This window comes from Babylonia areolata, chromosome 7 (assembly GCF_041734735.1).
Source record: "Babylonia areolata isolate BAREFJ2019XMU chromosome 7, ASM4173473v1, whole genome shotgun sequence".
In the NCBI taxonomy this organism is placed as follows: Eukaryota; Metazoa; Mollusca; class Gastropoda; order Neogastropoda; family Buccinidae; genus Babylonia; species Babylonia areolata.
This window is the reverse complement of record NC_134882.1, coordinates 48832415-48844409: the sequence shown is the minus strand read 5'-3', so window position 1 is coordinate 48844409 and position 11995 is coordinate 48832415. Positions and strand designations below refer to the sequence as shown.

The window sequence follows — 11995 nt, the reverse complement described above, 5'->3', positions numbered from 1 at the left end:
TAATAATAATAAGCATCATCATCATCATTATAATGATCATCATGGGAATTTATATAACTCCTTCCAACGCTCAAGCCGGTCTACAATTAACACAGAAAAGTGATGTGATGATGATCGTCCATCGGATTCGAAGATGACAATGGCTTCAAGAGTCAGATGGAAAATCGGTGGCTGCGTGTCTGGCGGTGACTGGTGAGGCCAATCTGGGTCCCGAAGACTTGCCCACATGTGAAACACAAGTGAGTGGGTGCTGTTGTGGCAGTGGGGATGCTGCTCGGGCCTTGCGTATAGCACGCTTTCGTTGCGCCTCGGTGATGCGCCTGGCTTCAGCTGCACGGGCTCCTGTGCTGATGTTGCTGCGCCAGGCTGGACAGTCCAGAGCTAGTGTCTCCCGCGTGTTTATGTCGACGCCCAGGTCTTTGAAGGACGCTTTGAGGCAGTCTCTGTAGCGTTTTTTTCTGCCCTCCAACGGAGCGCTTACCCTGACACAGTTCTCCGTATAGCAGCTGCTTAGACAGTCGGCTGTCTGGCATTCTTACCATGTGCCCAGCCCACCTGGCTTGGGCTCTCTGCAGGAGGGTATAGACGCTGCAGAGGCCAGCTCATTCCACCTGCCACCTGATGTGGAGGAGTCTACAGAGACAGCTCAGGTGGAAGCGTTTGAGCTGTTTGGGGTGTCTGCTGTAGAAAGTCCAGGTCTCGCTGGCGTAAAGGAGGGTGGTAAGGACCCCCCAAATTATGTGCAAAATAAACCGCTGTGTGTGTTCTCTATCTCTTTTCTTGCTCTTTGATTTTTTAGTGGAGATACCTTTCTTCAATACGCTCTTTTTCTTTCTTGTTTCTCTTCTTAGTTTCTTCTTTCTTCCATGTTATTATCTATGATTATAGATTAAAATTTTATTCATCCTTTCACTCCAACTGCTTATGGAGGACTGCTATGAAATGATACAAATTTGCCCGCCTCCTGTAAGACAACGGCCCGGTTCACAACTCGCATGTTGCCCAAATGGAAGCAAGGTCCTGCAGATAGAAGATCCTTCCTCAGCCCCACTTACCCTCCCAACCTCGCATCATCTGACTTTCTTTCTAACCATTGTTGAAGGTCAAGCACTTCCCAGACGAGGAAACTCTTATCTCTTAGGTCAAGTCGTAGCTTCTGGTGCAACCTGCATACTTCTACAGGCAAAGGTATTCACAGCTGCAAAAAGCGAAGGGTATAATGTGTCACCCGTGGTGGTACCTATGTAGAGAAAGACTAATAACTGCCAAGTGTCTTCCTCTCAGTCCATGGGAAGTGGATCAGTGGAAATATTTAATAAACACCCCTCGAAATCTCATCATTACACACTCCAGATGACTGTCAACATACACAGATGTATAAGATGGAAGATTATGTGAGTCATTGATTAATCATCACAAATCGGTCACTGTTCTGGATATGGGAACTTCATTTTTGCCACCTGCAATCAGTATTTCACGAGGGAAGGAAGGTGGCTGAATGGTTAAAACCTTTATCCGCCATCACAGTGTCCGTGGTTGTCTGGATTCAAATCCCAATTTCGCCCTTTCTCCCAAGTTTGACTGGGAAATCAGAATGAGCGTCTAGTCATTCGGATAAAACGATAAACGGAGATCCCCTTGCTGTACGCACATGGCGCACTGAAAAAGAACCTATGACAATATAAGTGTTGTCCACTGGCAAAGTTATGTAGAAGAAATCCACTCTTATAGATATACAACTATATATACATGCACTTAAAGCCTGACTAACGCAATGCCTATCGTATGTGGTATAGCGTATATGGATTTTTCCGACCACAGTGACGCCTCCTCGGGAAAGTGAACCTGAAACTGACGAAAGAGATTACAGGAGTAAGAACAATCGGTTTTCCAATGTGTAGATGAATGTTTTGTACATCCGGCCCTCTGCATTAACTCTCTCCATACGAACGGCGAAAGAGACGACGTTAACCGCGTTTCACCCCAATTACCATCATCAAAATATTGCAAGAGGAAGGCTCTTATACTGAAGAGGTGAATGTTGACAAAGAATACCACAATTCTGACGACGGAAGCTAAAGGCTGGGTCATTCAGACACCCACTGGACATCCGAGGGGTCTGTGTAGAGGAGAGGAGAGGACTGGTCGTACTGAGTGAGTTACTTAAAAGAAGGAAAACAAAAAGCATGAGAAAAGGGAAACAGCAAATCATCCACGACAGCAAAATGTACGAAATAATTATGGAAATATACATAACATAATCGTACATATTTAGAAGCATATATCACAGCGCAAGACCACAAAGATGAACAGAGGGTGGGAGAGGTGGGGGAGAGAGACAACAAAAGTAAAAGAGAGGAAAGAATTAAAAAAAAAAATGTACACATTTCTTGCCGCACTGCACCTCATCATCTCTCTCCCTGTTTTGAAATGACGTGCTGGCAGTCGTTTTGCTTCTTTTCGTCTCACAATATTACAGCCAGTGTATTTGTATTTGTATTTGTATTTCTTTTTATCGCAACAGATATCTCTGTGTGAAATTCGGGTTGCTCTCCCCAGGGATAGCGCGTCGCTATACTACAGCGCCACCCTTTTTTTTTTTCCTGCGTTCCTATCGAAGCGGATTTTTCTACAGAATTTTGCCAGGAACAACCCTTTTGTTGCCATGGGTTCTTTTACGTGCGCTAAGTGCATGCTGCACACGGGACCTCGGTTTATCGTCTCATCCGAATGACTAGCGTCCAGACTACCACTCAAGGTCTAGTGGGGGGGGGGGGGGGGGCGGGGAGGGGGGGGGAGAAAATATTGGCGGCTGAGCCGTGATTCGAACCAGCGCACTCAGATTCTGTCGCTTCCTAGGCGGACGCGTTACCTCTAGGCCATCACTCCACTTGTTAGTTTGTAAGAAAACAAAAGCACGCCTTTATCAGACACAAATGTCATCGCAGATAACAGCACACTTCTTTTGTTGTTGTTGTTGCTCCTGCTCCTCTTGATGCTTTAAGGATATGGTCGTTTAATAAATGTCAAGCCTTTTGTGTACATGTTTCTGTAGGCTGCTGGCAGGTTCTGAAAAAAAAGCTCAAACATTAGCTTATTAATCTAAAACATATTATTATCTATAAACAATCTATCATTACTTACAGTGTTGATAATGATGATGATGATTCCCATCACCATTACTATTATCATTATTGCTGTTGTTGTTATCGGTATTGTTTTTGCTGTCCATCTTGGTTATTCATTCACTGATGATGTTCAGTTTGGCTGACCGATGAGGCCACATCCGGGTTAAGGGTATGCTAAGAAGTTACAAAATTATGTTTACATAAAAAACATTTCATCCACGTGACAACACACACTTTGATTATATAAAAAAAAATCATGCACGTGTATTTAGCATAGCACAGATCTCATAACAGCATATTCCATGCATTGTGCAATTCCCAGTCAGCAAAACGAATAAACTAAAGAAATTAAAGTTCTAACAAGATAAATGAAATCAAACCGATTATGCAAACTATATAATACGATTCGCACATTACTCATGGCATGCGTAATTAACGAATCACATACAAGAAAGACTGACTTTGTATACGCATACATCTCAGACGTAAAATGCAGCACTCTAAAAAATCAACAACCAAACAGAAAAAACCCTCATCTAAATAATCACATAAAAAGAGAATGCCTCAAGATCACAACGCCAGGCCAAGACGTGTAGAGTCCCAATCAACACACAATATGCAACATTCAGCATGTTTCCACACACCGCTGAACTGTGTCAGAATTAAAACTGGGAAGCAACAAAGCAGTCGAGTTATCTTTGTTCCTTTAAGTCACACATAGACACACAGCCACAGGACTGGTTGCTGAAATATGGGAAAGTTGAACAAGATAGCCTGTAATGATTTTAACTGGGTCTTTACTTATTGATCAATCCATCAATTCAATTATGTATCTATTGATCAGTCACGCGGGTTCGTTTCGTCTGTCAGAGTCAAAGCGCCAGCAACCCACAGAGATCTAACGATGTCGGGTCGTCAGATTCGCTCGGACAATACCTTTTATTCGGGCGTTTCTGTTTACGACTTCCACGTGAATTGGGCACCAGCAGGCTACACTCCAGAGCAGATCCTGTGCTACTTCTGAGTTACTTTGGTGGTGTTCAGTGGTGCCTGTTGTGATTCAGCCACATTACGCAGAACATTATCTACAAGCGAGGACAATAATCGCTCAGTTACGGAGCCAGACTGAACATCCCTACCATAGAGAGACCGTCACGTCCCTCAGACTACAGCCCCCCACGAATCTGACTTATTTGTCAAAACAATATCAGCAATGCGAAATGAAACTGTATGTAAATGATTCATTAATGACATTTTTCTATTGTTGAGTCTTAGACGCCTGTAAATAAACAAGATAATCATATGTGACTCGCGACTGGAAGATAAATTTCCATTCATTTAGTAGTTGCATGATGCTCAGTCGGTGTTTCGTGCGCGATTCATGTTTCGTATTGTTTTGCTCGAAGTGCTGGGGTTCTTTCAGGGGCAGTAATCTGCCGAGGGTTGTTATCTATCCTGAGACACAATGTGGACACGTTTTACGCCCTTAGTTCTCCTGTTGCTGGCCAGTTTGGGGTCAGTTCTAAGAACTGGACTTTGTGTCTTTGTCACTATGCATTGCTGTCTGTCTTGATTGTCTGTCCCTTCCTCCCTCCCACTTCATTCTTTCTTTTTTTCTTTTTCTTTTTTTTTTCTTTTTTTTTTTGTTTGTCTTTTGTTTTTGGAATCTGCCAACATGAAAGGCACTGACAGGAACTAACGCTAAACTTGAAAGTGGAGGGTGATCAAAACAGGTCATCAAGAGAGCAGGGTCTGAAAGGACACAAAATAATAGGGCTTTTTTATATACTGCTGCTGTGGAGGTCTATTGTAGGTTAAAGACTCGGTGACAAGGCTGTATTCTGCGCTTCGTTTTATGACATATCCCGGCGTTAACCAGGCTCGAGAGATATAAGTACCTGCAGTTATGGTGTTAAGAAATTTGAGCTGTACTCCCAAAAGCCGCATGTGTGTGTGTGTGTGTGTGTGTGTGTGTGTGAGTGTGTGTGTGTGTGTGTGTGTGCATATGCACACGTGAGTTTAAATCGACTTCTATATGTGAGCGTATGTACATAATTATGTCTGTGCTGAAAAAAAGCACTGTTTCCTTGAATTAGATTCTTTGAGCAACGGTTTAGCAACACCTGGTCCATAACGGACAAGAATGGCGGGTCTTCGTTGCTGCCCTACATGTGCCAGAAGTGATGATGGGCAGTAAGTAGGTAAGTACGTCAGTGCATCAGTACGTAAGTAAGTAAGCAACCGAACAAGCAAATAAGTAAGGAATGAAGGAAGCAAGTAGGTAAGTATATAAGTGAGTACGTACGTACATGCGTAATTAAGTAATGAAAATAATCACCTCTTACCTTAATGACCTCCCTTTCGTTGACAGTGACTCTGATCCAGGTGTACAAGGGATCCACTTGGATCCAGTCTCTCCGGTACAACACCTGTCGTAACCCGTCCCTGTCCATCCAGCGGACTGTGCCGTTGATTTTCCTCAGTCTCTGCCTGCACGTGAAGATGTCCTGTTGTGTGCTTTGTTTACATCAAACCCAAAACATACAGATGCTGGACGACATTGAGTGTTAGTTTTCAGGAGGCGCCAAAGTGACAATTATGCGCATACATGCTACACTACGCTTGCTTAACTCACTCAGTACGGCCAGTCCTCTCTTCTCCTCTACACAGACCCCTCAGATGTCCAGTCGGTGTCTGAATGACCCAACCTTTAGCTCCCGTCGTCAGAATTGTGGTATTCTTTGTCAACATTCACCTCTTCAGTATAAGAGCCTTCCGCTTGCAATATTTTGATGATGGTAACTGGGGTGAAACGCTGTTAACGTCGTCTCTTTCGCCGTTCGTATGGAAGGAGTTAAAAACAAAACAAACAAAAAACAACAACAAAGAAAACAAACAAAGAAACAAACAAACAAAAAAAAAAACCAACAACAACAAAACAACAATAACAACGACAAAAATAACAACGGCAACAACAGAGTTGTCCCCGGGAAAAAAAATGTCGTGCTGAGAGCAACTATAACATACACGCACATGTGTGTGTGTGTGTGTGTGTGTGTGTGTGTGTGTGTGTGTGTAGGAAGGAAGGAATTTTTGTTTAATGTCCCGTCACACATATCGGTGATTGAAGACATTTTGTAAAAGTATTTATGAGTACATCTGAGTATTATCGGTTAGAAGGGGTGGGAGATGTGGATGAATGGAGGGTTTGGGGAAACTGGGCAAATGAGGGTAAAAATGTGGGTGAAATTTGAAAGAAAAACAAAACAAACAAACAAACAAACAAAAAAACCCTCTAAATACAGTTACAGGAAATTACTTAAAGGACTTCGTAAAAGAGAAGTCGTTAAACTGACAAGCGAAACAACTGATAATGAATGCAAAAAGTCAAAAACAGCAACGTTCTCAGTCTCTTGTGAAGACACACTTTCGTGTACAAAAGGCTTCATCAAGCTACAGTGAAAAATTATATGCTCAATTGTCAGGTTATTAAAGCATATACACTTGACATTAGAACAATACTTGGTCCGTAATGAATTTGATAATAGTCTGAGAGCTAAGCTCAGAATTGGTCTGCGAATCGGACCAAAGTCTGAGAGAGTCAACTGACGAGGTTTTAGACTTGAATTCAAGCACCTATAAAAGTCTCTTTCTAGTATATTGCTTATTTCCTTGTATGACAATGGGCAATATACTTTTATACTATCTATATGATTTTTCGCTCCCCTTTTTGCTGCCCTAACTGCTTGGTCGTTATAACGGAATCCAGTTTACTGTCTGCACCAAAACGTTTGTAATAAACAAAACTTCCATGCTTAGCAAAAGAAGTTCCTGTTTGAACAAAAAATGATAATAATGACAGATCTTTTGTTGGGTCGAATATCAGATCAAAGTGCTAAGTTTAGAGAATACAAAAAATATAAATATAACAGTAAATGCATTATTCTCAATACATAAAAAGCTTGGATTTTTTTAAAAAAGTATATCACAAGTAAATCTTCAAGGCCTTGCCTCTCTCTCTTTTTTTTTAAAATATTTTTTTGTTGTAGAGTGCTTAGAAATTGGTCTCTGACCGAGGACAGGCACTATATAAACATTTATACTAATCAATCAATAAATAAAAATAACCGAAACAATGATCAATCAATTAAATTAAACGAAACATTGACCGTGGACAGTCACTATATAAATACAAATATCAACCAATCAAATAAACGCTATAGTTATGACGTAACAGGATGCCAACTCAAAATCTGCTGTGGTGGATATCTGTGTCTCGTGTACTCACGTCTGTTCCGTAACTTCGTTGCCGTTGTCTCGACTGTGAGAAATCATGTGATACTGGCCTACTCTTGGTGGATGACGATAGACAGTGTACCCTCTTTTATGCAACCTGCACACACACACACACACATATATATATATTACATATGTAGACATACAAACGCAAACATACACATACTCACACAGGCACTTACACAAAACACACACACACACACACACACACACACACACAACTTGTCATACTTTGACATCTACTTTACCCTCATGCATTCAAACAGAGAGAGAGAGAGAGAGAAGAAATGGATGATAAATTTTATCTCTGAGGGTAACAGGTTTGGCTATCAGTTGTTGTTGTTGTTTGTTTTTTTTTCATCTTGGCCTCGAGAAAAAAAAATGGAAAAGAACTACGAGGGTAGATAAAAGAAACATTCTTGGCATCACTAAAAAGCTTGGCTGGAGAAACTTGACTGTTTACTACTTTTCAGCATAGTCTCCCCTGACTGCAGTGCACTTTGTCAAGCGGTGTGTGTATGTGTGTGTGATGTCACTGCGTGGAAGAAAGTTGTATCTTGCGCCTCCAAAAATGCCTCAGCGGAATGAATCTAACGAACTTACCAATGAAAAAACCAGCCCCTTCCTATCTCTGCGGCTGCCTTCACCTCTACACTCCATCTCGCTCACTACGATCGGCTTCGGATCCACTCTGTTTACGCAAACCCAGATTCAAACACTCGACTGTTGGCCGCCGTTCTTTCTCTGTTTCTAGACCTTGCGATTGGAATGAACTTCCTTTTTCGCTTCGTCAAGTCTCCACACAGCTCTTTCAAGTCTGGCCTTAAAACCCACCTCTTCCCAAAATAGCCTCCCTTGCTTGTCCTTCCTTGTCTTTAGTTTCTACAGTTTTAGAGTTATGCATGCGTGTGAATGACTGGTGCGAAAGCGCTTTGATTTGTCTCTGCACAAGATCCAGCGCTATATAAATACCATTATTATTATTATTATTATTCTTAAAAAAACAAGGGTCAAGAGATGATGCTTATGCGCAGCCTCGGTCTTGGTTGAAGAAGCAGTTAAGAGGTCATTGTGTATATGTTACATCTTCCCTTTCCCTTTTTTTCACGTAGTCTCTTACATCTCTGATAAACGTGAACTTTGGAACTGAATGAACATGAACAGTTGAATGAAGAAAGAGAGCCTACGACACAAAAGGAGGAACATTTCTGTCTTCGAGCTTTCAGATGCTTTGTTTGTCTGGTGGGCGCTCGACCACTGCGAGTTCTGTAGAGCTTGTCTTGTGTGTTATGAGTGAGATCAGAGTTCACTGTGTCTCCGAGGTTAGGACCACTGGCTCCATCAGTGAATCTGAGGCTTGCTGTTTCAATGTTTGCAGAGCTGGCTGAAGCTCATAGATGATTCCTGATCCGTCGGTATAGCTGGCCTCTTGACTGTGACACATAGGATCTGGGGGCTGGATGTGGATTGACAACTACTGGCTGCCACTCCCTGGTTCCTGGCAAGGGAGCCATACGTACTTCATCTCCGGCTTGGAATGGGACATGGCATGCCAAGTGTGGTCTGTCATGATCAATTCTTGTTTCTCCTTCTGTCTATCCAGACATGGCTTGATTTCTTCTTTGTTGTGCGATGTTAGAATTAGGAAGATGCGGCATACTGGTATTTCTCGGACGACACTCAATAATTGTGCAGGGGACAGGTTGACTACCTCCAAAGGTGTTGTTCTGTAGTCTAGCAGACCCAGATGTTTATCAGCGTTCTTTCTTCACAATTGTTTTACAGTTTGTACACCACTTTCTGCTTCTCCATCTGAACTTTGAAAATGTGGGTTTGATTTGTGGTGTTCAATTCCGTATTCGCTGCAGAACATTGTGAACTCCTTATTGGTAAACTGAGATCCACTGTCGACAAGAGTCCCAGAAGTGTCTGGCAACTGGTGGCAGATCAGTTCTGTTGTCAGGTCAGCCATCTTGTATGACAACTTGCAGATGGCCTAATTCTTCTTTGTTTGTTTGTTGTTGTCTTTTGTTGTTGTTTTTCTGAATATCATCTTCGTACCTATCTTTTGTGGTAGAGATGAAATCCAAGCCATTGACAGTGTGTAGCTGGGGAAAACCAGGAGACTTGTCTAAAAGACATGCTCTGGAAAGTGTGTCAGGAAGATTCGTGTGTTTTCCCATTCTGTACACGACATTGAGATCATACCATTGAAGGTTCATCAGCATTCTTTGTAGCCTCATTGGAGCTGAGTGCAGTGACTTTAACCATTTGTTCGAGTGGTTTGTGGTCATTATAGACTGTCACTGTTGATCCCAGAATGTAGCAACGAAATTTTGTACAAGCAAACACCACGTGTCTTTACCATACCTCCACGGATGGTCCTGGGAGTCATGCTCAAGTTTTGCAACATCTTGTTTACCGCATGGGTTTCCTTTCTTTAAAATAATGTATTTCTGATGTTTCGCTACCCTTGGCAACTCACTGTCTTGTGCATCTTTACACAATGGACAAATTGAATTACTATCATAACATAATCTGTATCTATAATAATGAGAACCTAAATTTCTGAAATACCTAATCTAAATTTAGGCTTATATGTCTCAAATGTTTATCAATATTTAACATCGAGTAAGGTTGAGTGAGACAGAGAGAGACAGAGAGAGACAGAGAACGAGAATACATTAGACAAAAGGAGGAACAAACCTCATATACAAGTCATTGTCTTCAAATCCCCATCCGAAGTAGGTGTTGGAGAAACCGTTGACCTTCTCGAACTGTTCTCGAGTAATGGCCGCCACGCCTCCGATAGTGTGGTAAACCCTCAGTCTGTGAACACATAACTGAATCAAGTAAACATAACCATAGCGTGTTAACTCTCTCCATTCGAACGGCGAACGAATCGACGTTAACAGCGTTTCACCCCAATTACCATCATCAAAATATTGCAAGCGGAAGGCTCTTATACTGAAGACGTGAATGTTGACAAAGAATACCACAATTCTGAAGACGGAAGCTAAAGGTTGGGTCATTGAGACACCCACTGGACATCCGAGGGGTCTGTGTAGAGGAGAAGAGAGGACTGGCCGTACTAAGTGAGTTAAAACCCCTCAGTCTGCGGACATGTAAATGATTGAAGCAACTATATTGTGTGAAAAGCTCTCAGTCTGTGCAAACTTAAATGATTGAAGTACACATGACAACATTGTGTAATAAACTCTTAGTCTGTGGAGATATAAATGATTGAGGTGAATATAGCAATTGTGTGTGAGAAACCTTCAGCCTATGAATACATAAAGGATTGAAGTGACCATAACTATATTGTGTGCTAACCCCCCTCCCCAGCCCCCCCACCCCCAGCTTGTACACACATAGATGATTAAGTAAACATAACCTTGTGTGATAAACCCCTAGCCTGTGTGATAGACCTTCACCCTGCACCCGATTTACGGATGCTACTTGCTTCCCGTGCAAAAACCAGATCCGTCGGTGATTCTTCCTTTCCCCATTCAGCTACGTTTGTATATAGATTGAAACTTGTCTGAAAAAGTTTATTTCACGATCTTCGCTCCTCTCCCTCATTTCAGACTTTTAAAACTATGTGTGTGTGTGTGTGTGTGTGTGTGTGCGTGCGTGCGTGCGTGCGTGCGTGCGCGTGTGTGCGTGTGTGTGTGTGTATGTGTGTGTGTGTGTGTAAGGGTGTGTGTGTGTGTGTGTGTGTGCGTGCGAGTGGGCGTGCTAGCTTGCTTGCTTGCTTGCGTGCGTGCGTGCGTGCGTGCGTGTGTGTGTGTGTGTGTGTGTGTGTGTGTGTGTGTGTGTGTGTGTGTGTGTGTGTGTGTGATTGAATAATGTAATACACAAAGTATGTGAATATGTTTTATACTTTTGTGTACCGAATCATTATTTTTTCTTCCTGTTGTAAGCAATTTCGTGTGTGGGTGTATGTGTTTAATGTATATTGTAAAGCGCTTTGAGCTAAGTTTCTGGAAGGAATGCGCTCAAAAATATCTATCATTATAATAACACACAAAGGATTCAAGTGTAACAATGACACGGTGTGACAGACTTTAACTCTCTCCATACGAACGGCGAAAGAGACGACGTTAACAGCGTTTCACCCCAATTACCACCATCAAAATATTGCAATCGGAAGGCTCTTATACTGAAGAGGTGAATGTTGACAAAGATACCACAATTCTGACGACGGAAGCTAAAGGTTGCGTCATTGAGACACCCACTGGACATCCGAGGGGTCTGTGTAGAGGAGAAGAGAGGACTGGCCGTACTGAGTGAGTTAACCTTGCAAACATATAAAGGATTCAAATGTAACATAATGATATGGTGTGATAGATTTTCACCTTGCAAACTCATATCTATAGGCCTGATAAAACGTCAGCCTGTGAACACATTCAGGTCTAGACTATGGGGGTGGAGAGAGAGAGAGAGAGAGAGAGAGAGAGAGAGAGAGAGAACGCTGAAAGCTGAACGACTTTAATGACTCAGGCCAACAGCCCCTATCATAACATTTGTGAGAATATACATTAAAAGAAAAGCCACATTTCCATTATATT

At 42.2% G+C, this 11995-nt stretch overlaps 1 protein-coding gene across 4 annotated transcripts in view; it reads right to left on the bottom strand.

Annotated features, from left to right (window-relative positions):
- Positions 1-611: 611 nt before the first annotated feature.
- The window catches only part of LOC143284094 (beta-1,4-galactosyltransferase 4-like), a 37359-nt gene continuing 25975 nt past the window's right edge, over positions 612-11995 (bottom strand). For 3 of the 4 annotated variants that reach the window (XR_013055487.1, XR_013055488.1, XR_013055489.1), the window contains 5 exons: positions 10131-10253; positions 7417-7521; positions 5474-5618; positions 2164-3069; positions 612-1935 (listed from right to left, as the gene is read on the bottom strand). Coding sequence is in view for 1 of the 4 variants with exons in the window: in XM_076590738.1 (XP_076446853.1) it covers positions 3001-3069; positions 5474-5618; positions 7417-7521; positions 10131-10253 (442 nt within the window). In the remaining 3 variants the exon portion in view is untranslated. Of the gene's footprint in view, positions 3070-5473; positions 5619-7416; positions 7522-10130; positions 10254-11995 lie in introns of all 4 variants that reach the window. The other variant, XM_076590738.1, reaches the window with a different exon arrangement.